General features: G+C 38.8%; 1 protein-coding gene across 1 annotated transcript in view; it reads right to left on the bottom strand.

The window, feature by feature from the left end:
- LOC308530127 (protein CFAP20DC-like) overlaps nucleotides 1–26,035 on the bottom strand; it is a gene marked incomplete at its 5' end in the record, with an annotated part of 119,378 nt that overhangs the window by 12,572 nt on the left and 80,771 nt on the right. Inside the window, one exon of the mRNA XM_081106608.1 lies at nucleotides 707–801. Coding sequence (XP_080962734.1) covers nucleotides 707–801 — 95 coding nt within the window. The remainder of the gene's footprint in view (nucleotides 1–706; nucleotides 802–26,035) is intronic.

Raw genomic sequence — 26,035 nt, 5'->3', positions numbered from 1 at the left:
AAACTAAGTTCATCTTGACAGCTCTCTCCAACAAAGGGAACCCCAGGTGAATTTTCATTCCTGCTTCCTTCCAATTTTTCAATTACTAACGCTACTTATCTTGGCTCTGTGCCAACATTTGCTTTATGTCAATATAACTGAAAAATTTTTTAAAATTAAAAAAAATAAAACACACCCCAAAATAACCTCCAACCCCCACTATATCTTAACAACAAAAAACATGAATTTCAATGATACTGGAATGAGTCTGCTTTACAATAATAGGATGTGGCAGACTGTTGTAAGTGATCATGTGCAATCTACCTCATTTGATCTTCGTGAAAACTTTCAGGTGGGCATTATCTGTTATTAGTCTGACTTTACAAATGCAGTAACCCAAATCGTAAAGGTCACAGCGGGAATTGGTAGAGCTGGAATTCAGATTAAGGGCAGTTTGACACCAAAGTCATGCTCTTCCTCCTTAAACGATATTTTGTCCTGGAGTAACCTTTAGAAGGACGAGGACAATTTCTCTTTGTTCTTTTTAGTTGTAAAGAACCCATCATTGTATGAAACGAGGCACAGGTAACTAACTGATTTTGGGTGTGGGAATCTAAGCGTACAGCATTTAATAAAAAAAGTGGCATCTCATTCAAAGTGACCAATTTTCTCTATTTATAGTTAATTATTTTTATTTTTTTATGCATAGCATTTTTCATATTCCCACCTTGAGCAGTCAAACTTCCAGAAGAATCCTGATTCTGCTCTGCTGGCTGCCGACTGGGAGGAACGATGGGGGGGCTCAGCATGTTTAACCAGTCCCTAAAAAGAAATGAAGAGTCAACGAACACACACACCTGTAATATCATACGCAGTTTTTACCCTTCCCTGGATTTTCAATTCCCTGGATCTTCCTCGTTCGTATTTCAGAAAGACAAGATGTTCAAAAGTTAATATTTAGTTTTGTAAACTGGTTAATGTAGAGTCAATCACTTCACTAACTACAGAGCTCCTTGACTTACCATGGGGTTACATCCTGATAAACCATCATAAGGTAAAAATACTGTAGGCTGAAAATGCATTTGATAGACCTAACCTACCGCATATCATGGCTTAGCCCAGCCTACCTTAAACATGCTCAGAACACTTAGATTAGCCTACATTAGGGCAAAATCACCTAACACAAAGCCTGTTTTATAGTAAAGTGTTGAGTATCTCAGGTAATTTATTATGCTCTTGCTTTCATATCACTGTAAAGCCAGAAAATTATTAAGTCGAACCATCATGAATTAGGTATTGTCTGTAGTTGTTCAATAAATACATCAACTACATAAAGAGGGCATTCTTCTCAAAAGTTTATTATTAAATAAACTATTATTAAACACGGTTTCTCTCACATAAGAACATTATTTCAACAACTCAGAAAAAATGCAGCAGAGAAAGTTCCTTATAACCTCAGGGTAAGAAAGCCCGACAAAGCCACATGTCACACGCCATGAATGACAACACTCTACATGGTGACTCAAAGCAGAAGTTAGTCTTGGAGCGATGTGCACCAGCCACAGTGGTGGGAGTCAGTCTGCATTAATTTGGAGCTCTGAGGCAGCAGGGAGTGAAGGAAGGGAGAGGGAGGGAGCCGGGCCCTGGAGTGACTCACTACTTCAGTTTCCCCATTAGGCATGGGGACAAAACCACTCCAGAGCACCTCCTACAGCCCCTCTCCCTCTGCCTCCAACCTCATTTCCCAATCACTTGACTTTCCTTCCTCCTCCATTCTTTTCCAGTGCCCTGTTCCCTCTAGTAGACACCTGGGTGGGTGTGATGCGAGGGGTGACATGCAGAAGATGTGAGTCATTGTGCACTCTACTTCACCCCTTCTTAGCTCGAAACTTGTTCCTGTACTTCTTTAGAGAAGGGAGCAAGCAGAGGAATGTGAAGGATTTTACAGCATGAATTCTATTTCTCGCGTTGATATAGGACCCTGTGGATTACCTTATTCTTCTCAACAGGAGCATGTCATCATGACTAAACAACTTTTTCCGTGTACTTCCTTTAGCCGTTATCTATAATGGGAGCTAGTCCCAACCATAACTAAGAGCAATGGTTCTCCAGGCCGATCCCGGCTCCATCTTTCCTAACGTAAGAGCTTGGCCAAATTACTTAACATCGTAAGCCTCATCTATAAAAAGGAGATAAGAATACCTCAGCTTTTTTGTTGTTAGGATTGAATTAAAAAATGGATGAGAAACATTTAGCATGGCTCTGGGTACAGAGTTGCACTCAATAAATTTCAGCTATTATCACCACCATCCTCATTATCAAGGAAGATCATAGTGTGACTTTATCTATAATGATAAACCAAGATAAGAATTGGATTCTGTTGACATTAAACCAATAAATGATGGTAGAATGATTACAAGTCTATAAAGTAGAGATTTTCCTTGCAAGCCATTTACTCTTTTTGTATAAAAAGTACCTTTATGTAAAAATTATCCATTTCCTATTTGGAATATTTTAAGATACTTTAAGTAACTGCACACCTCAGCTGTTACTAGATTATGGCTAGTGAAATAAGCAAAGTGAGCAAGCTGTGTAATTGAATTTCATAATAACACATTAAGGGCATCAGAAAGGATTTGTCACAGACTTCCAAGCTAACGGGGCATTTTCTGATAAGCACCTTTTATTTAGTCCATTTAATTATAGTAGACCAAAAATTCCTACATTAGAGAAAATTACAAGGTCACACACAAATTATCAGCCCAATGACCTCATTACTCAGTAAGAACGATGGAGAGCAAGGATGAACAGGAGAAAAATAATGTTGTCCTATGATGATACCCCCAGAGACAAATTAGAAACTCCACCCAATGGCAGAAGCAACTGCTCATGCTCCATGGACATGGGAAAAACTGTCGGTGGGGTTGTTGTGTGACTGTTATGAAAAGCAAGGCATTCACTTCTTAGGCTAATGATTTGATTAATGTTTTTCCTTCTTAGCAGTAGCCATGAAAAGTATAGGGATCTTTAAAAAATATTTTCAAAATTATCAAAAAGTTGTAAGAGTACAAAGAACTCCTTAGTCCTTCACCCAGGTTCCCCCACTAAACATTTTATCACACTAGCTTGTGATCTGTCTATCTACCTAACCATCACCTACCACTACTTCTTTGTCTAGATAGGTTGGTACAGGATGGCCCTCAGGCAAAGCCTGTCTGGCCCACTGCCTCGTCTGTCCAATCTGAAAACCAAGAATGGCTTCTACATCTTTACATTTTTATTTTATATTAATTCTTTATTGGTGAAGTATTATGTACGTCTCCCCCCCCCCCCCCCCTGCGAATTGACCTCTCCCAGCCTGCTCCTGCCTCCCAGCACAGGCCCTCACCCCCTGTTGTGTCCACTGGTTATGCTTATATGCATGCATACATGTCTTTTGGTTGATCTCTAACCCCGCTTCCCTCCCCTGCCATCCCTCTGAGGTTTGATGGTCTGTTTGGTGCTTCTATGTCTCTGGATCTATTTTTGTTCATTAGTTTATGTTGTTCAGATGTTTTTACATTTTTAAATGGTTGAAAAATTTTAAAATAATAATGTTTCATGACACATGATAATTACATAAAATTCAAATGTCAGTGCTCATAAACAAACTTTTATTGGAATGTAAAAGTGTTCACTTGCTTATGTATCATCTACAGCTGCTTCTGTGCTACAGGGACAGAGGGAAGTATTCATGATGGTCCCTGATGTGTAATATGGCTCATGCTGATTTCTCCAATTCTGATACAACCACAGGTCTGTCTCATCTCTCCTCCTTCCATATTTGTAACTCCTCCCTGACTGTGGAGACCTGGCTCCCATTATCGGCACCATTTTTACTATTTTCTGAACTACAGAACACGCCAAAAGTCACTGCAGAATTGCTAAGCAAGCAAAACAAATTAAACAACCAACAGAAAACCTCTAACTTACTCTCTAGGGTTCTCTGTTTATGGTTCTTTTTATTCTTTAGTCAAAATACTAGGTCCAAAATTTACTTGGGCTAGTTACTGCCCCTGCCCCCCTTCTGTGTGGTTACACAGATGGTCCCTGATTTACGACAGTTTGATTTACAATTTTGACTTTACGATGGTGTGAAAGCAATAAGCGTTCAGTAGAAATTGCACTCTGAATTTTGATCTTTTCTCAGGCTAGCAACATGCGGTATTATTTTCTCTTGTGATGCTGGGCAGTGGCAGTGAGTCGCAGCTCCCAGTCAGCTATGCGATCATGACTGATACTCTACCGTGTGTTCCTGTGTTAGATGATTTTGCCCAACTGTAGGCTATTGGAAGTGTTTTGAGCACGTTTAAGGTAGGCTAGGCTAAGCTATGATGTTGGGTAGGTTAGGTGTATGAAATGCATTTTTGACTTGGGATCTTTTCAACTTCAGATATAACCCCACTGAAAGTCGAGAAGCATCTGCATTATTCATTTGAAATATACTATAGAGTCATCAGCTTTTGTTTGTATCATGTTTTAGGTTTTTCTCTCCATCCTTAATGATTTTTATTACTTGTGTTGTTGTTGAGATTGTTACAGATTAACAGTTCAAAAGTCAAACTACACAGAAAGGCATATTCAGGTAAGACTTACATTTCACCCATCTTTCCAGTCTGTTCCCACCCCTCATCGCTTCCTTGCCATCACACCCATCACTCCATAGGTAATCAATTTCATTAGTTCTGGAATTTCCTTTCTATGTTTCTTCTTGCAAAAAATAAGCAGATACATGTCTATTTTTTTATTCCTTGTCCTTCCTACATAAAAGGTGGCATACTATAATTAATGTTTTGCATTTTTATAACTTAAAACATATCCTGGAAATCACTTACACTAGTTCATAGCTTCCTCATTCTTATGGCTTATGGCTGCATAGTACTACACTGTGTGGGTGTGCTATCGCTTATTTCACCATTCTCCTATGTTTGGGCATGTTTTCAATATTTTACATTATTGCAAATTAACTGAAAGAATTGCAATTAATGTTGCCATGAATAAACATGGGCATATCTATTTTTGTATATATATTTGAAGATATATCTTCAAGGTAAATTTCTAGAAGTGGGATTCCTGGAAGAAAGGTAAATACATACTTGGTTTTGTTAGACAAATTCCCTCCATCGGGGTTGTTCACATCTGTGTTCCCACCAGTAATGAATGGAAGTGTTGGTTTCTTTATAGCCATGTCACAAGAACATATCATCAAGTTTTTAATGCTTTCTAAGATGAGAGATGAGACCTGGTATCTTAAAGTAGTTTTAATTTGCACTTGTTTTCATTATGAGCATCATAAGTGGAGGTGACTCTTTTATATTACTACTTATGTATATGCATGTGGTATTTTATATCTGTCTATATACATATTTTGTCAGTTCATATCTTTTGCCCCTTTTATCATTTTTACCTCTTTCTTTTACCTTGTAATTTATGTTCATTTACTTTGTTTTTGTTATGCAAAAGTTAATTTTTCTCCCCCTGTAGTCAGATGTATGACTCTAGTGTTTTATTGCCTCAGTATTTGGAGTCATACTATATGGTGTGTGCGTCTTCTGGTGTAAGGTGCCTCTGATTTTATCTTGTAAAAATGATTGCATAATGCTCTTGATAAGTGATATTTTAACTTAATATTTAGAAGTATTTATACCATTCAAAAATTTTGATCAAAGCAACTCATTTGTTTGGCTTTTTAACCAAGAAAGCACAAAGTATATTTTGAAGAAAAAAAGGTTTCCATGTTAACTATAAAATATGAAAACTATCAGCTAAACAAAATCAACCAGGACTTTTTCTTGCAGGACTTTTGAGAGCCTTTAAGGCACTGGCTCTCCTGAGGGAGGACAGAGTATACAGCACCACCCACGTGTGTGCATCTGGAACTGTTACATCTCTTGGTATCAGGAGTCCACAGACCACACCTTGAGAGATGCTGCGTCAGGCTAGCCGCTAGACCATTTTCTCATGGTGACATTGTTTTTATTTTACTTTATGTATGTTTAATAATTTTTCTTTTTCAAGAGCATCTCTTTTTGGCGACTTATTAAAAAGCAGAAATGTATGGCCTAGTACCTGTATCTTACATGTTTACATTTTAATGTGATACTTAATGCTGACCCACTGCCTTGATTGCCAGTCAGTGCCTTCAAACCTCCATGACTTCCCCACAGCAAGCAGTGAACATCTAATGCAGGGGAGTTCCATCTCGGGCTCACTCAGGCATGCTGGTCTTGGCTGTAGTTCTGAGCCATTTCCTGGGCCTGTTTCTTACCCTGATTACCCATGTCCAGAATCTGTTCTAGCTCTTTGTCCCACCATTTCCATACTTGCCTTGTCTTTGTACCGGATACTAATACTCTGTTTTGGTTGCTTTTCTCAACCCCAACTATAATCTTTTACCCAAGGACAGACTCCATCCACCTGGTGTGAAAACCTCTAGCCCAAGCATGTCAAACTCGTGGCCCACAACGAATATTTATGCGGCCCAGCCAATATAACGGTATGTAAGAAATGTTTTAATAAAAATTGCGTAACTTAATTTTTACAATATCCTGTTATAATTCTATATAATAAAAGGCTAATATGCAAATTGACCAAATGTTGGAACGACCAGTTGCTATGACATACACTGACCACCAGGGGGCAGACGCTCAATGCAGGAGCTGCCCCCTGATGGTTAGTGTGCTCCCATAGGGGGAGCACCACTCAGCCAGAAGCCTCTCCCACCTCTACGGCAGCGCTAAGGATGTCTGATTGCAGGCTTAGGCCCACTCCCCATAAGGAGCGGGCCTAAGCTGTCAGTTGGACATCCCCCGAGGGCTCCTAGACTGCGAGAGGGCGCAGGCTGGGCTGGGGGAACCCCCCTCCCGAGTGCACGAATTTCATGCAATGGGCCTCTAGTTATTAATAAGGAACTACAATGTTTGCTAATGGCTGATTACTATAATCATGTTGCATTCATTTCCCTTATGCACCTTATGCATGCAGGTGCACCATTTCTCTCCACTAATACTAGCAGTGAATATTTTAGCAGCTGATTGCCACATCATTAGTCTTGGACTGACTTGTTTGGTGTGCCCAACAGGAAATAAATTGCTTTCAGAAAACAAGAAAAATAGGTTTATTTGCATTACACTTATTTTTTTTAAATATATTTTTATTGATTTCAGAGAGGAAGGGAGAGGGAGAGAGAGATAGAAACATCAATGATGAGAGAGAATCATTGATTGGCTGCCTCCTGCATGTCCCTTATTGGGGATGAAGCCGCAACCCAGACATGTGCCCCTGACCACAATTGAACCCAGAACCTTTCAGTCCATAGGCCGACACTCTATCCACTGAGCCAAACTGGTTAGGACTGCATTACACTTATTAACTTGTGCAGTTATTCAGTGTCTGGTAAGTTAATGTTCAAGAAGAGAATATTAACTTTTATTAAAATGTTCTATTATTTTATGTTAACAATTACTCATTTATTCAGCATGTCTCTATCGAAATAAACCTATGTTTCTATGAAAATTGAAGCTTTTGTTTTTTTGCAGCCCACATAAACTTAAACCTTGTTTATTTGGCCCGTGTTAGCCTTTGAGTTTGACATGCTTGCTCTAGCTCCTTTGGTGGATAAAAGCAAGCTTTCTGTCAAAGCTTGCTGTCTGAGCATGCTCAGGTCCTTCCTCCTCCTCCTCCTTCTCTGGACCCAGACATCCCTCTATCCTGCCTCTCCTCTTGAAACTGGGGGGGAGGGGAAAGGGCTTCCCAGCGCACCTCACATGCTGAGGCCTGGCACCAGATGTGTTTTACACAAAAGTCAAGACAGTGAGTTCACCATTAAATACCACATAGAAAAATATCATGCAGTTGAAAAAAATCATACTATCTTGTGAATTTTCACAATGGTCAGATTGACCTAATATAAAAATCTTGGCCAAAAAAGAATCCCACACTGTTTTCATCCCACAGTAAGCATGAACTGAGTCAGAGCTGGGTCAGATATTTTAATAAATGGGATAACGTCTTCCGTTAAGATGAACTATAGTTCCAGTTCCTTCATTTTAAAACAAGATTTTGTTTATAAGACAATTTTACTAGTTAATTCACTAATGTATTCCTAAACATACATTGTGTGTGTACACACATATACACAATAGATGATATGAGCCTGACAGCTTAATCATCTCTCTACACATACTACAAACGTTCACTAAAGTCCTGTTTGTCAGGCCTGGGAATCAAAGAGCTCAGAGTCAGATGGAGAGAGCATCCTACCCATCGGGAAACAACACAATACAGCCATGCACAAGGGCTGCTGTGGGCTGGTCAGACTATCCCTTTGCTCCCTTGGAGGAATTCCCCTGTAATAAAACTGTCTACAAGTATGTATACATTTAAATATTTATTTGGGACAGTAATTCTTTGAGAAATCTAAGCCATGACAATAATTAATATATAGCTCTCATTACAACCCACTATCACAAGGCCAGGGTCAGAGGAGCCAGCCCAGTGCAATACTTAAACAGGAGGTCTTACATGAGGAATGTAGCAATTTCTAGCAAAGACTTAATGATATTTATTTATCGTTTGGGACCAGTGCACATTTCTTATTCCCTGAAAGAAATGTGGGTTTTAAACATCTGTGGCCAGGAAACAGACAGGGGAGAATTCACAGATACTTTGAAAAAGCTGGTAAAACCTTTTTTTCAGAAACATGTACATAAACCCAAGTTTTACTTCCAATTCAGGAGGTCAGAGTTCATCTGAAGCCCATTCATGGTCTTCTGGACCCCTGAATTAAGGACTTCTGCACCTTGGAATAGCATGGAGGCAGTGTTTCTAGTAGAGTACAATCCTGGCTTGGCAAAGTACTTCCGTAAAGAGCCAGACAGTAAATACATATGTTAGGCTTTCCAAGCCATAAGGTCTCTGTTGCAGCTACTCAACTCTGCTGTTGTAGTGTGAAAGCAACATGAAACATAAGTAAGTAAGTGAGCACGGCGGTGTTACAATAAAATCTTACTTACAGAGCATATCCTGCAAAGGGTAGGATTTGGCCCCCGGCTGCAGCTGAGCGACCTCTGCCTCAGAGGAAGGAGCTGAAGCGGAAACTTCACGGCTGCCGGGAAACTTCCTGTCAGCGCTCCTCTCAGTGCTTTGGAATCCACCTTTCCCACCATCTCTATTTCCACTTCCAAAGTCCAAGCAACTATCTTGCTTCATGTTTTCTGGAGCAAAAGCTCTTAATTGATCCCCTTCTAGTCATTCATTCTGGCTTCACTTCTGTTCTCCACACTGTGGCCAAAATTCTAATCCAATTCAAGTCAATTCTTCGTTTAAAACCCTCCAATGTCACTTGGAAGCTATTGCACTTGGGAGAAAGACCAGAATCTGGCCTTTGAGGCTTTGCATAGAATAACGTCTATGTATTTTTCCAACCACATCTTGCATTATTCTCCCCCTGACTCACTAGGCTCTAGTAACGCTGGCCTTCTCTCAATTCCTGGGATATGTCCTACTCCCTACCATCATATGGCTGTTTGTCTAGGCTGTGCTCCCCCTGTGTACAGACCATGGTCTCCTCTTCTCTATCGCTCCCATGGCCTGGTGAAATCATACCCAACCTTCAGATTTTGGCTGAAGCATCACTCTCTTGGGAAGTCTTCCCTGATGCTCCCTTGCCATTCTAGCCGAGTTCCTTTATTACTCGTTTTAATAGAGCAACTGTAATCTTCTCATTAGAGCTCTGGTCTCAGCTCACAGTTAATCCTCACTTGTTTGATCTGATGAATGCAGTCTTCCCCATTTGACTCTAACCTGCACCTAGCAGAGCATCTGACACAAAGAAGACACTCCCTCATAATTACCAAAGGCCTCTCTGTCAGTCCCGAATACTGAGTGCCACTCATTGTTCAAAGTTTCCATAACAGTAACCACACAGCTGCTGTGACCTACTCTGTATTTGCCCTCCACCTTGCTCTTTCTCCACCTGCCAGGAGCATCGGATTGTTTCCTTTCATGTGCGTGGTGCATACACGCTTTGGGGAGAACCTGGAATACATACCTCGTTTCCTTATAGCAAGACAGAAAAATTTAAGTTTCTGTCTCAGAAAACAGAATGCTTGTTCAAAAATATATTTACTAGTATTAGAAAACTAGGACAATTTATGTTTCTTTTTTTAAAACATACTTAAACGTACAAAAAGAGCTCTTAGTAGTTTTCTTTATAGGATTCACCTTCCACTTGAAGTAGGAAGCTCAAACCATAAGTTAGAAACACAAGCTATCAGTTGGGAACGCTTTTGCATATCTCTGAAGAAGGACTAGAAGAGGTATTAAGATACTGTTGTTTAATTGTAGTTTGTTTTCCACAGGGTGTCTCTTAGTGTTGGAAGAACGATCCCCATCTAAGTGTTGGGGGCTGCTTTCTCCACATCTCACCATGTGGTTATCTAATCTATATTTGATTACCATCAGTAACTGTGTACTTACTACTTCCAAAGACCACATTTCATCTTCAAACAGCTCTAACTATTAAAAGGTTTTTTTCCTCATGTTGAGGCAAAATCTGTTTTCTTTTCATCTCCACCTGTTTGTCCTATATTTACTCCTCGTCACTCTCAAGAAACAATTCTAATCTCTCTTCAAGACACAGTAGAAGAGAGCTAAGGGACTGTCTGTCCACAACTCCTTCCTCCCCATGTTCTTGGAACAGCTTCCTCAAACCACATGGCTTTCTGGGAGTTACCATGTTCCTACATGAGCCCACAGTGTCAGTTGATTGGTCCAGATATGGTCACCTGACTTAACCCAGCCAATAACTGCGCTTCCCTAAAACTTCTGAAACTGGATCTGAAAATCAGACAGTCCCCAATAAAGATGGAAGCCAAAAGAAGTCAAACTCAGATGCCACTGCTTACCATATTTCCTATCCCATTGAGGACACTAGTCTGGAGAAAGAATGAGGAAGTTTAAAGTCTAGATTCTGGGAATGAAACAGTGTTGGTACCTCTGAGTGAATTGGGAAATTGGAGAGAGAAAACTAGTTTGGGGTGATATAGGAATTTAGCGTAGTACATAAGGAATATGAGGTCTTGGTAGTTTCTCTAAGGAAAGGTATGCTGGAAACATTTAGGGATCTATTATTGGGTCCCAGCCTTAACTCTTGAATATACTGACACAGCTCCATACCCACTGCCACCATCCTAGCCTGTACTTCCAGAATCTCTCCCTTGTTTATCCTGTAGCCAATCTGAGTTCCTCTAATCCAATCCAGAGTGAGCTTTTAGAGCAAAATCCAAAATCACTGCATTGGTTTAAAGCTTTGCAGAGTCTGGTCCTTACTATCTCTACAGAATATTTTTGTGCCTTTCCTTCACTGATTCTACCACTCCACCCCCAGCTTCAGAGGTAGACACATCTTTAGTCCCTTTTTAAAAAAATCTCCATGTTAATACTTTATTATTATTGCACAATAGATTTGAATACACACACACACACACACACACACACACACACACACACACACACATATATATCTGTGAGTAAAAACAATTTATTTAATTATGAAAAATTTCAAACATATGTCAAACTCTGAAATCTACACTACTCAGATTTAACAATGTTAACATTTTGCTCAAGATTTATTTTTAAAGATTCTTTTCTTGGTGCTTTTGTCATAATGGCCTAGTACCACAGATTTAATGTTAGTATCCCCCCCCTCCCCACAAATTCATATGTTGAAACTTACTCCCCACTGTGGTAGTGTTGGGAGGTGGGGCCCTTGGGAGGTGCTAAGGTCGTAAGGGTGAAGCCCTCATATATGGATTAGTGCCCTTATAAAAGAGGCCCTAAAGAGCTCCCTTGCCCCTTCTGCCAGGTGAGGTTACGGTGAGAATGCAGCTATCTATCTATGAATAAGAAAGCGGAGCTCTGACCAGACTATAAGCTCCATAAGGCAGACAATCATGTCTGTCTTCTTCACCTTGGGCTTGACACATATTAGATGTTCAATAAATGCTTGCTGAATGATGAATGAATTCCTGTATGAAGTCACGGCTCAAAAAGAGGGACCTAGAAATAAGAGTGAAAAGACTGGGAAGTGGATGAGAACGCTGAGAAAGACCTGGCAGAGAGGAGGGTAGGAGAGCATACTCTGAGTGCAATGGGAGGGACAGTAGGAGCCAAAAAGGCATTTGGTGGAGAACAATATGAGAATTATTCTTCCCAGGCATTTCTTTTCTCCTCCTAAAAATGCTCCCAGAGGATGTTTGCATTCTGGTGACCTCTGGAATAGGGTCACATCTCTTCCACAGCAAATGTTGGGAAATTTATTGCATAAACAAGTGCTATATTTTCATCTCGCATCAATCTCTGTGTATTTGAAGACACGCAACAAATACTCATACAAAAAGGAAATCATGCTCTTTCTTCTTCTGGCCTCTACAAAATCACCTCTTCTGCCCATGTCTTTGTCAGAAAATCCTTAAAAGAGAGGAGTAAGGTCTCCCCAAGTGCTCAATGCTCCAAGAAATCACAGAAATGATTAACTTCCCTTATTCTATTAAATATGTTTTATATGTTCTCTGCAGAACTGAATATCTTTCCTGCTTGGCAGTATTTTCCCTCAGGTTAAGAAAATATTAATGACAGCGTCCTGGGACCATTTTACAGACAGCGACTCATTAGACATGGTAGATAATTCAGCTCTGGAGGCACAAATCCAGGTATCAGCCATCAAATTCAACAACAACATGTGCACAGTAATATCCTATCTACTGGAGACAATCTGGAAAAAGACCAATCATTTCTGTGCCTTCTCAATGGTGATATCAGCATTGCTGCTCTACAATTTTATGTTGAATAGATGTTTCTTGAGCCCATGCTGTGTCACGGGCTTTACGCTGGATATTGAGTAAGATGTGGTTCTGCTCTGAAGAATTTAGTCTTCTGGAGGCAGGCTTAGACGAGCACTTAGAAGACAGTGAAATAAGTATGTTAGATAGAGGTAAGCCCAGAGAACCCTCACAGTTAGGAGCAGGTTCACGTAGGCTTCTAGCAAAAGTTGAATGGGTTGTTCCTGAAGGGCGAGGATGAGGCAGCAAAATAGAGAAAAAATGGGAGGATGTCCTAGAGGGAAGAGCATGCACCATAGTAGAAAGGGGTGGAGGTTTGGGGGTACCCATTGTGGATTGACGGGCTCTGTGAGTAATACGTGTTGGATGATGCTACTGTGGTCAATTGCAGAAGAAGGCAGGGGTCTTTGATGGCAAACAAAGGAGTTCCTACTTTATTCTGAAAGCCCTGGGGATCCATTCACGGATTTTAAGCTAGAAGAATCTTTGATTTGCATTTTGGAAAGATCACAGTGGCAGCTGTGTGGGGAATGGATCGGTGGGGAGAAGGGCTAGAAAGATCAGTTAGGAGTTAGTGGTATAATCTAGGCAAGGAATAATGTTATTTTGGAAATTTAATACACATGCATATGAAAATACATATAAGGAACATAGAACTTACCCTTTGACAAACTTCATTTCTCATTGTATCAAAATAAGGTTGTGATGTACAGAAACCCCTGGAGGAGACATCATGTGTTTCCCATGCTGACAGTGAAGGTCTTTAGCGATGGCAGTTTGCCTTTAGAACCTTACACTCTAATAAGGACTATTTTAAAGTCTTTCTGTGTGGCCCATATATTACCTCAGTCAAGTTCAAACTGTTATTGAGGGTCCAAGTGCCCAACACTGTGTTGAATATATAAGAATATTGAATAAATACAAGACATGGTCCCCAATAAGTGGGCAAAGATAAGAACAGGCACGTGAGAAAAAAAAGACATGTAAAAGCCTCCCCATTCCCTTCATGGAAAGATGTTTGACCATGTATATATTTATATAAACACAAATCAAAATAATGAGCTACACTGACATACAGCAGCTCGGTAAAAGTTCTCAAGTTTCACGAAGCTCGGTGCAAGCTGGTAGGAATGTAAATTGGTGAACAATTACGTAATACCCAACAAAATTACCAAGTCATTTCACTGCTAGACATTTACTGTAAACACATACTTGCCAAGGTCACAGAGATGCCCATGAGGATGTTTATCAGAGCACTGTTTACAGTAATGAAAGGCTGGAAACCACCTAAATGTCCATCAGCAGATAACGGGCTGAGTAAATCACAGTAATATCCAGCAATTAATAAAGAATGGGTTCAATTATATGTGCAAATTTAGAAAGATATCCAAAATTTATTCTGTAAAAATCTAAAAAGCAAGTTGTATAACAGTATAGAGACTCATCCCACTGAGTTGAAAAAAATATAAATAAAACATTTTCTTGTACATTCACAGAAAGTTTCTGAGATGCCCAAGAAACTTAACCGTCATCATACCTGGGAGTAAAAATGTGGAGTGGGAAGGAAGGGTGGGAAGAGTAAGACCTATTTTTCACTTTCTATTTTTTCTACTCTAGTCAAATTAAAAAAAAAAATTTTTTCTTTACTACTTTCTTTTTAAAGGCGATTCTCTCTGCAGGAGCCTGCAATTTGATGGCATCTATAAAAGAACTCTGAAACACAGCTTCAAAACATCTTTTAAAAAGTGTTCTAGGTGACAGCACTTACTGGAAACAGCAGTCCCACTGGTCCCTCAACCAATGGAGGAAAGAGGAAACGGGAGCCTTCCTCATGCCAGCGCCACCATCTGAGCTGATCCTGGCAGCCTTCCCCATGGCAAATATGAACTCCAATGATACAAGCAGAACGTTTTGGGTCTTTATAAATAAGTGTTGGTAATGTTCCTGAAATTGTCAAGTTCTTTGCATAAACAGCCACTTTATCTAATGTGACAGATATGACTTAAAAAATAGATGGTGGCTTATTATTTGTTTTTAACACATCATTCAGCCTAATTATTAAAGCAAAATGGTTCCTGGGCTGACCTCTGCAATGTCAGGTCTGACAAGTCAATGACATAACCTGACAAAGAAGGATTACAATGGGAAAGCTGGAAGATGCTCCACAGCAGGGAGGAGGTGAGGCTAAAAGCCCCGAGGAAGCAAACATACTGACTTTTTCCATTCTAGGAGATGCATTCATGAGAGTATGTGAAAAGAAGTTTAATATTATGTTGTGATCTGCTGTTCAAAGGATTTCCGTTTTTAGTCGCTGGGAGATAAAGGGTCTGAACGTCATGGAAAACTAAGCAGTGACTCACTTATCCTTTACCTTTTACTGGAGGGGACTCATTTCGGGGTGAAAATTCTCAAGGAAGTCAGTTTATCTCCCCAAAACAGAAAAAAAAACTAATCAAGCATTGTCTGATTAATTAGAGACACTTGAAAAAACTGCTATCAAGGCCCTACAGCTGTAATCAATTTAATCAACATGCACAGAGCCAATCTGGTTTTCTTGATTAACAAAGCTGAATGTTAAACAGAGAAGTGTGACATTGTAGTGCCATTAGCTAAAGCTGCAAATTGAACATTTTCCCTAAATGTTCAAAGTCAGGTCAGGACAAAGTGAAAACTCTTTTATGAGGACCATAAGCATGAACATTCCAATTCTTCCCTTGATATTTCCAAGCAGAAGAATAAGTTTCATCTAAGTAGCAGAAATGAATAGCAACTTCAGGATGTTTCAATGAAGACAGAAAAGTGATGTGAGATTTCTCTCAGCTTATTGTCATCCAAGTTGGTTATGGAATTCATGAGGAATAGACATGCCAGACACAAAGAGATGACATTTTCTTATTACATTTTTAAGACGTGAATGTGAAATGCCCCTATATAGTTTCTGATGAGTAAATTAAAAAGTTCAATTTGGCTTATTTTATTTGCCTGAAGTTAATTTAAATGTCAAGATGTCTAATGTAATACTGGTTTAGTAACTGCTTCTGGCTCTTAAAAAGCATAGTTAAAACTATAAAGTTGTGATACCACTCCCATGTATTCTTGAAATGAAGGGGAAAGAGTGAACATGGCATACCATCGTCATTCAATAAATACCTATGGAGTGAACCACTGCAGAGTTAAAGCTTACCCACTGGTATTGTATTATGGTAGCTATGATTTTGGCTGGCCACTTCCTTCCCTCTTCTGAGAAACTAACTCTTCTCTTCTATGGGAAACCCACTTCACATGGTTTTGGATGTTAAGCCTTTCTTCACTCCCAATATGGGGGCAGGCATTAGACCCAAAGCTAGGCCAGAGTCTATTCTTGGACATTTGCTGGGTATATAAGAAAGGTTCTGACTCATGTCCACCAGAGTGCACATGTAAATGACATCTATTGAGTACATTCTCCTAACAGAAAGAAAAGGCTGAGAAAAGCTGTATGAAGCTATGATTTTTTCCAAGAGATCCTTTAGAATCTCTACATTTTCATGGGAGACTTAAACATTATTCCTTTATCCAGTGGAAGGATGCACATAGAATGAGGACTTACATTCCAAATAAACACAGCATTACTGAAGATGCAGGGGAAACAACTACCCCTCCAAATATCTGGGGTAACAACAGAGCATATAATTTAAGTTGCACGGTTTTTGATATGAGCTTGCAACCTTTGGGTTAAACTCTGTGCTTCTGTTTCTTCACCTGGAATACGGGGGTTACAGAAATTACCACCCTGCATTGCAGCAGGGATTAAATGAAATAATATAGCATATGGAAACTCTCCCTATCAATGCTTGCTACAGAGATGGAACCAATAAGTAATAGATGCAGTAAAAGTAATAATGTTAGTGCTTATTATTATTTGAAATTACAGAAGAAGATTCACTCTTAAGCAATCTTTGTAACACCCTTTACAGAGTTACAGGGCAGCTATGTGTTAAGTGCTTTGTAACTAAGTCATTAGCGAATCAAGAGCAGAAAACTTTGCAGCCTTTTCTAACTTTAACTAGGGAATAATTGCCTTAAAATTAGAATACAAAATAAAACCTCCTTAACTGTTCTGCAGGATGATGGGATTTAATGGTGCAGAAAGAGTAGGTGGGCTAACTTAATGCTCTAATTCAGCTCTCTGTCTTTGTAAAGAATAACTGTGGGCATCATTTTCATCATTAAGTCAGATTACCAGATGCCGCACTTATGTACTGATTTCCATTTTACTTTCAAAGCTTGGTTATTCCTTTATTATGTTCAGTAGTCAAATAAAACAATGATATGCTAAAAAGACTGCTCTGTGAGGTGAATGACAATTTAATTTTCCCCCAGCGTTGGCTGGCTGCACAAGAAAATAAAGAACTGGAGAAAGTTGACAGGATCTTTAGCTGACTAGATTTATTTCCTATCAGTTGCAGGGTGTGTTAATTGTAACATTTCAGTTAATGAAAAATATTGTGATAGAATGCTGATGTGGGTGATAAATGGACTTCTGAACAGATATGATGGTAAAATGCTATTTTTAAAACATTGGGAGGAAGTAATCAGAATTCTTTTGTTGCATGGACCATTCTAGTGAGTAAATTGGGCCTGCCAGGGAGGGCAATAATTCTTTCCCTCGCCAAACCACCATCATCATCATAATTATTTATGGTGTTACTGCAGCTGCTATTCAAACTAAATATGGACCTTGTTCTATAGAAAGCTGACATGCTAAATTGTAAACAAGGCAGAAAGATAGAGACATAAAATACCAGAAAGAGCAAACTGACTATAATAGACTAAGAATTATGCTATTGATGGATTCTTTTATTCAAGTGTAGCATGCATAGAAAAGCACACTAATAAATGTATCAGCTCAATTAAAGATCTCAAAGTGACCATAACCACCACCTGGGCCAAGAACAGAACCTCACTAACTCCTCCTACCAATATTACACTCTGGGTTAACAACATCATATAAGTTTCAGGTGTACAACAGTAGATGGTGACTTCTAACATTACCAATCAGTTGGCCCGCTTCTGAACTTTTATGGAATGATACAATATGTATTCCTTAGTTGTTTACCTTCTTTCCCCAAATACTACATTTGTAAAATTCCTCCATGTTTTTTTTTAGTGTAAATTGTATAAATATATCAAAATTTACTTTTGCTTTCTACTATTGAAGGAGGCCAGGTTATTTCCAATTTGAGGCTGTCATGGCTGTGTTTATATTGGAAAGCAAAACTTTTTCCTTTCCCACTTGGGTCCAGTGGTTGGAGGCCTAAAAATTAACTGACAATAGCCAGATTAGTAGGAGAAAAGACAATTTATTTGCATGTGTACCTGGGAGTTGCTCAGTAACAAGTAACTCACTAAATAGCCAGAAATAAAAGGTTGATATGCCAACTTAACAAAGGGGGTGGGTTTAGGTCTTCGGAGGGAAAGTATGGAAGGTTCTATTGATTTTTTTGGTGCTAATGGGAATGGGCAGTCTGTATTTTCAAGAGGCCTTGCTTCAGTCAGATAATGAAAGTGCAGATAATATTTCTTTCTGCATCTTTTATAGCTCAAATATTTTCACTGTAAAGTCATCTTTATATCAATTCTTGGGGTCTGAGTCCCCACAATTTATATATGTTTTTGGGTGAACATACATACATTCCAATGGTCCTATATCTAGGAGGATAACTGTTGGGTAAAAGGATATGGTATGTTCAGTTTATGTAGATGCTACCAGAACAGTTTGTAAAGTAGTTGTGTTAATTTACACTCCCATCAGCAATGTGTGAGAGTTCTAGTTTCTCCATATTCTCAACAAACTTATTGATATTTTATGTATCAGCCACTGTAACAGGGTGTAGTGGAATCACAGTGTGCTTCATCTTCCATTCTAGGGCATGCTTTTTTACCTTCTTAAGTAGTGTTCTTTAGTAAATTCCTAATTTTAATACAGTCCAATTTATCGATATTTTCCTTTATGAATGTGAGACTTATTTAGGAAATCTTTTCCTATCCCAAGGCCATAAAGCTGTTCTTTAAAGTTTCCTTCTAGCCCTGGCTGGCTTGGCTCAGTGGATAGAGCATCAGCCTGCGGACTGAGGTGTCCCAGGTTCGATTCCGGCTAAGGGCACATGCCTGGGTTGCGGGCTCCATCCCCAGTGGGGGTGTGCAGGAGGCAGCCAATCAATGATTCTCTCTCATCATTGATGTTTCTATCTCTCTCTCCTTCTCTCTTCCTCTCTGAAATCAATAAAGAAATATATTTTAAAAAATAATAAAGTTTCCTTCTAGAATTGTGTTGTTCAACATGGTAGTCACCAACCATCAGTAGCTACTGAGCACCTGAAATGGAGTTAATCTGAGTCAAGCTATGAATATAAACACATTGCATTTCAAGGACTTAATAGCAAAAAATGTAAAGTATCTCATTCATACAATATTTTTATTTATTGACTGATTTTAGATATAGAGAGGAAGCAATATATATATATATATATATATATATATATATATATATATAGAGAGAGAGAGAGAGAGAGAGAGAGAGAGAGAGAGAGAGAATGTGAGAGAGAAACTTTGATTTGTTGTTTCACTTTATGCATTCATTGGTTGATTCTTGTATGTGCCCTGACCAGGGATTGAACCCACAATCTCATATTTTCTCTGGCTTTTCTGGTTGCCCACAGAAGGAAGTTCAGTGTGAAACAACTAAGTCCGCCATTGCCAGAGGCAGAGCTTACATTAATTAATTTAAAACTACAAAATATATTATGCCTATCATTTAATGCTGTAGGATTTTAATTATGGTTGATGTGGGGAACCGAGTCAGGGCTGTGGAGAAGGAGCAGTCCCAATCTCACTTTAGTCAAGGAAGGTTTTACAGAAGAGGGGGTGACTTTTAGAGTAGACAATATTAGCAAGGTGATAATTCCCAGGTTCAGGGAATGTCATGTAGGCCAGGAATATAGTCCTTTCACTAACCTAGTTGACTAAATAAATAATGGAAATTCTAGCTCAAAGAAATTATAAATCATGTGCTAATGGTAGCATTGCCTGGAGTACCTTATTGAGAAGGATTTTAAGTTTACAGTGATGCTCAAAGGGCAAGAAGATTGTGATCCACTAGCAATGTCTGCATTGGACAAAGGATGGGGCATAGCTGCACGTGAGTGTGAGTCATAACATTCCAGAAATCATAGGCAATGATTGAATTATCATGCATCAAGAGTGTGTTAGAATTGGACTGTTCATAATTTAAAATAATTTAGAAACATCTTGTAAGAGTTCTAAACATGCCATCCCCAAATTATGCTGTTTTGACTTTTTATTTTTGACTGAAGATACTTTAGAAACAGTAGATACAGGGAGGATTCTCTGACCTCCCCCTTTCTACCTAAAAGCAAGACATGAAATTTCCCATGAGGAAGATTCCCTTTATGGCACAGGGTACAACTCAATCTCCGAAGATTCTGATTAGCCTCGAGACAGCACCAAAAGGAATCTATAAAAAAGAAGCTTTACTGAAACAACCCTTATTTTCCATTAGTTTCCCCCATATATGTTTCCTCCCACAGTCTGCCACCCCTAAAGCCTAAACCCAATTTTCTTTGTTGTCACTTCTCTACAAATTAATTCTTATGTGTTAAGATGTTATATAAGCTCCAAGTTCTAACCACTCTGTTGAGTTACTCATCTCTGATTTCCTCCCATATATATGAGCACTGCACATATAAATAACATCTGTATGCTTTTCTTTTGTTAATATGTCTTTTGTCAATTTACCTTTTAGCTGCAGAACCTAGGAGGGTAGAGGAAAAAAATTTTTCTTTTCTCCCCTACAATCACATCACTTCAATTTGGCTGTTGATCAATATTAACACCGTGGAAGACCTTTAATGGAGGCCCACAGGGCTTTCTATTCAGCTATCATCTATTAAGGTTGTAATACTGTCCAGCAGAGACAGTGACTGTGCTTTTCAAATGTATGGAAGACACTGGGCTGCGAGAGAGAACAGGCTGGATGACAGAACTGAGATTCAGAATGATCTTGATAGTCAAGAGAATTGGTTCAGACACCAAAATTTATTCCACCAGTATTTACCAAGTCCAACTTTGTGTCAGATCCTGGCACAAAATACAATGATGAGCAAAAACAGATTTCCTGCCCTCTTTGAGCGTACAGTGTAGAGGGTGAGACCAACATTAATCAGATAATCACACAAAAATGTGTGAGTTTAATAATGCTATGAAAACACATGATCAGGAACTTGAGGGTTCCCTAGAGAGTGATGCTTGAGAGGAAATCTAATGAAGCGAATAGGTATTAACCAGGCAAGGCGGAAGGTAAGGAAAAGGAAAAACATTCTAGGAAGAGGGAAAAATGGGCAAAGCCTCAAGGGAAGCCATTTTGACAAGGTTCTAAGGGAGGCAGTTTTGAGAGAAGGCCAATGTAGCTAAAGCACAAACCTGGAGAGGAAAAATGGCACACAATAAGGCTGATTCAGTGGGCATGCGCCAAACCACTCAAGTCTTGCAGGCCATTGAAAGATTCTGTCTTTACCCTATAAGCAATGGGAAGCCAAATGAATGGTCTTGATATGGGGGTAGCAGTCAGATCTGTGTTTAGAAAAGGTTACTCTGGCTGCTCTGTGGGGAACTGCTTGTGGTGAAAAGGCACATGTGGATGCAGGGAGGCCACAGGAGGCTATAGCAATGGCCCTCGAGAAAGACGGTGACAGTTTCAGGCGACCAAAAGCCAAAGATAAGCCATTGACAGCGGTTCTCAACCTGTGGGTCGCGACTCCTTTGGGGGTCGAACGACCCTTTCACAGGGGTCGCCTAAGACCATCGGAAAACACATATATAATTACATATTGTTTTTGTGATTAATCACTATGCTTTAATTATGTTCAATTTGTAACAATGAAATTGGGGGTCACCACAACATGAGGAACTGTATTAAAGGGTCGCGGCGTTAGGAAGGTTGAGAACCACTGCATTCGTAGGATATGGGTACTAAGAAAACAAATGTGATTTGAGCTACGCTAACAGACACAGTGTCCTGGTCAATGGTCTAATTGTAGTCTGAACTGTGAGATCATTTTTTTCATTTAGATAACATCAATTTGATAAACTCAGTAGTGTCCAAAGGAAGGCAAGTAGGACTATGCCAGAACCTGGAATGGCAAAGTGGACTTAATGCTGGAGAAAGGAAACTGAAGGAGAAAATGGAACAACCAAAAAGCTATATTCAAAAATTTCAAGGGGGATTGTGTGAAGGAGTGACGATTCAAATGACTGTTCTGGAAAGACAGCTAGGATCAAAGGGAGGAGGTATAAGGAAACCTATGTGGACTCAGTATAAGTGAGGAATGCTCAGTAATGACTGCCTGTCTCGTGCCACACTCAGCCGACCTCCCCGGCCAAGGTGAGTACAGAGACTTTTGAAGAGATGCTGGGTTAAGTCATTTCTATGATCACTTTAAACTCTCTAAGATTCTCTGATTTGCTCAAAGTGTGATCTTTTTTGGGAGGAACTTTATTTCTGATATTCCTATTAATATCCTACCACACTACCATCACTTTCTCCCATTTAATAAAAATATATACGTCAGGCCCTGTGAAAACTCTTTACATTCATTTCCTCATGTAATCCTTCTAATAGCACTGTAAAGCAGATTACTGAATACAACCCCTGTTTTTTAGATAATTTAATTGAGGCTTAGAGAACTAATTTCACAAGGATCTGAATGTGGCATTTTGATTCCAGAGACTGTGCTTTTAATCAGTGCACTGTTACTTCTTACACCCACTTATTCATGCCAATGAATGGCATTCTAAGCTTTACAATTTTAACCAATTTCTAAACCTTATATATTGAAGTATATAAAATGCCTTATTTACGGTGACAAAATATGGTCAATCTCATAGCTACTAACTATGTAAGTCAGAATAAGGCTAGCTTATGCTGGGTAACAAACAGCCCCCACGTTTCAGTGTCTTAAAAACAACAAAAGTTTATTTCTTGCTCATGATGAATGCATATAACAGATGAGCAGGGAACTCTGTTTATCACAGTCATGTAGAGACCAGGCTTATGAAACCACCACCACCTTGAATGTTCATGGTTGGTGGCAGAGGAAAAGAGAACTCTGGTAGAGGGTTTTACACCTGCAATTTAATGCTCCAGCCAAGTAACAATGTAGGCGATTTTGCTCACAGTTCATTGGTTAGAACTAGTTGGACTAGTTGGCTCCACCCAAACCAAGTGGACTTAGAAAAGCAATCCAACAATGTGCTTGGAATTGAGAGAGTTTAGAATATTTGGCAAATCATGTTAATAACTACTGCAGACAATAACTATGCAAGGAAGCCAGAAAACATACAACATTTACTATACACATTTCAGAATTTCTACCAAAAGAATATGACTACTTCTTTACATTAGCTTGTTTACTTACTCCAAGTTGAGAGTGTTAATACATTAGGAGAGAGAAAATGTACATAATGTGCTGAATTCCTCACTATATACGTAAAACACAATTTGAACCATAATCATGTCTGTGATTCAAGCCCTGGGCATGCCATATTAGTGTACTTATTTGCACTTGGGTTACATACAAGTGTTTAGACAGAGAATGTACTATTTTACTCCTTTACAAGTTTCATTGTACCTAATTATGTAAAGCCATCATTGGTGAGCTACAGAGAAGATAATGTGAAACAGCTCAAGCCATATACCAGGTTTTGAATATTAACATATAGAAAAAAATCCATTTACATACATTATAAAAATTTTATTCTGAAAATTCTTGGCAATGCCACTCCATCATTGTGAAATTAACTAAAACTGTATTATTCAAATCCCAACTTTATTTATAGAAAAATGTAAACCTCTTAAAAAACTTTTGCTTTCTAATAATGTTGGCAATAACAAAATAATTCACCTTATTTCTTGCTCTGTCTCAGAGTACTCAATTCAAATTGGAACTACATTTATCCACTATCTGTGGGAAAATATAGCTGTTATTCATAAGTACTCCATGATCTCAACTACAAAACTAAAAACCTACAATGAAAATATGAAGACAAATCAATACTATCTATGAAGCGTTTCCCTGGAAATGTTAGAAGATAATGATTTCTTCTTGTAAGTGATTTAAATGCCCAAAGAAAAAGTAAATGTGGTATTAGTGTGCTTAAAACACAGTAAAAGTTTGTATTACAAATGCTATTTTAGGAAAAAACTGATTTTTAAAAGCCAGTGATATTTCCTATAAGGTCATTGCTGTGATATCTAGATGGTACTTTTTTTCTAATTTTAAAGCTACATATTTTAATAGAGAATGGTCCAAAATGTTTTTAAGGTCAAACTGAAAATATGTTGATTATTTAAAAATGCAAGCAAAGTGCTTTATTATATTATACTACCAGAATGTTATTGTGGTTTAAAAATATCATTAAATCAGCACAAACCCACACTTATCTTCCTGCACATTTTTCACACCGAGCTGCCTTCTGACTATGAGTAATCTGTTAATCTGCTCTTCGCCTCACAATTCGTCAAAATGACAGATTCATTCCTTCTCTAATACATAATATCTTCATTTACTGCACGCCTTGCTGCATCTTTCTTTTTTGCTAGCACTGAAATTTAGAAAATCACAAGTAAATTTAGAGAATGTCACATGGGTGGCTGTTCCTGCATGTTTCCCATTTCTTCCATTATCCCAGCAGGAGAAACTAAAAGTTCTCTGGACTCTTAATGTGAGTTAATAGTATTTCTGACATGAAGGCAATTTCAGGTTTCAGTAAAAGTGCTGTTAAAGAGGGAAGAGGGAAAATGGTAAAATACAAAGTAATTGTACCCTTCACCAAGTTAAAACACTGACCATAACAGAATTTTCTTCTAATGCTACTGGGCAGTAAATAGATTGTCACCCGCCACCTCTAACCACTAGGTGAAAAGAAAAAGATATTATTTTAAAAAGAGGAAGAAAAAAGGAGAAAGACATCATCCAGTAGTTTAGGGATGATTTTACCCACTTAAAAGGCAGGGCTGCATTAGCATAAACCGCCGCTTAACAGAAGCCCCCTATGGTTTTATTTAAGCTGAGACCTTTGCTTTTCTCATGGTGCTAACTGCCCTCAGGTCAGGCTAGCTCTCAGCCTTCTTATTCTTTGCTATTTTGAAAATACAAATGATTTTGCTGTTTAAAAATGTTTTCTAGCAATTGTTTGCTAGCGAATCAATAGAAGGTATTTTACTCTCCCCTCATTTCTTGCTTTGATCCTGTTGCTTGTTAGTCTATAAACTCTGCAAATACAGGGAATGAAGAACTGAAAAATATGAGAGTATGTAAAATTCTAGACAGCATCCTTTCATTTTAAGTAAGAGATAAAGCACATCATCTACAAATCACCATTTGGCTTCACTTGTTACTGATCCAGGAGTTCACACATCATAAAACCAAGTCACAACTGTTAAGCTCTAACCAGTCTTGTTTCAGCACGCACACATATTTCCCACGCATACACCCAACACCCAACACCCAACAGCACTTTCTTGTCCGAAGCACCGAATTGCATCTAATTTGTCTTAATCAATGGCAAGGGAGCAAAAGGCTTTTAAGAATCAATGGACAAGAAAAAGTCAATAGAACAATAATGTTAGTGTTAATTCAATCAAATCAGCTAGAAGTTGTTTGCCTTTTCTCTTTCAAGTCATTTGAAATAGGCTGGATGTGTGACTTATATGGTATTTATTATACTGAGTGGGTTTTTATGCGGCAACGAACAGTGAAATATGGAGCTGTAAACTCTGGAAACATAATATATTGCTTGAGTGAAAAATTATGTTTTAACCTTAATCAATTTCAAAATGTAATGTTTTTCATTAATAAGAGAAACAAAAGAATTATGTATGAGGAAGAAGTAAAATTAACTGCTAACAAAAGCAGAGTGTGTGAGGGGGAGAGGTTTGGAAAGGCTGCACCCGGGCCCCCCGCACCTTTCCTGAGACATTCACACACTCACTGCCTTGATGACACGCAGGGAGGACTGGTCTGCAATGGGAGGCTGAGAGCTCCCTGAAGGCACACTAAAGCCATCTTTCCACGATGCTCTGCACATAGTAGGTGCTTAAAAAACACTGAATGTTG

Source organism: Myotis nattereri (assembly GCF_964212035.1).
Source record: "Myotis nattereri genome assembly, chromosome: 14".
NCBI classification, from domain to species: Eukaryota; Metazoa; Chordata; class Mammalia; order Chiroptera; family Vespertilionidae; genus Myotis; species Myotis nattereri.
The sequence above is the reverse complement of the archived record's forward strand: the minus strand, read 5'-3'. Positions and strand labels throughout refer to the sequence as shown.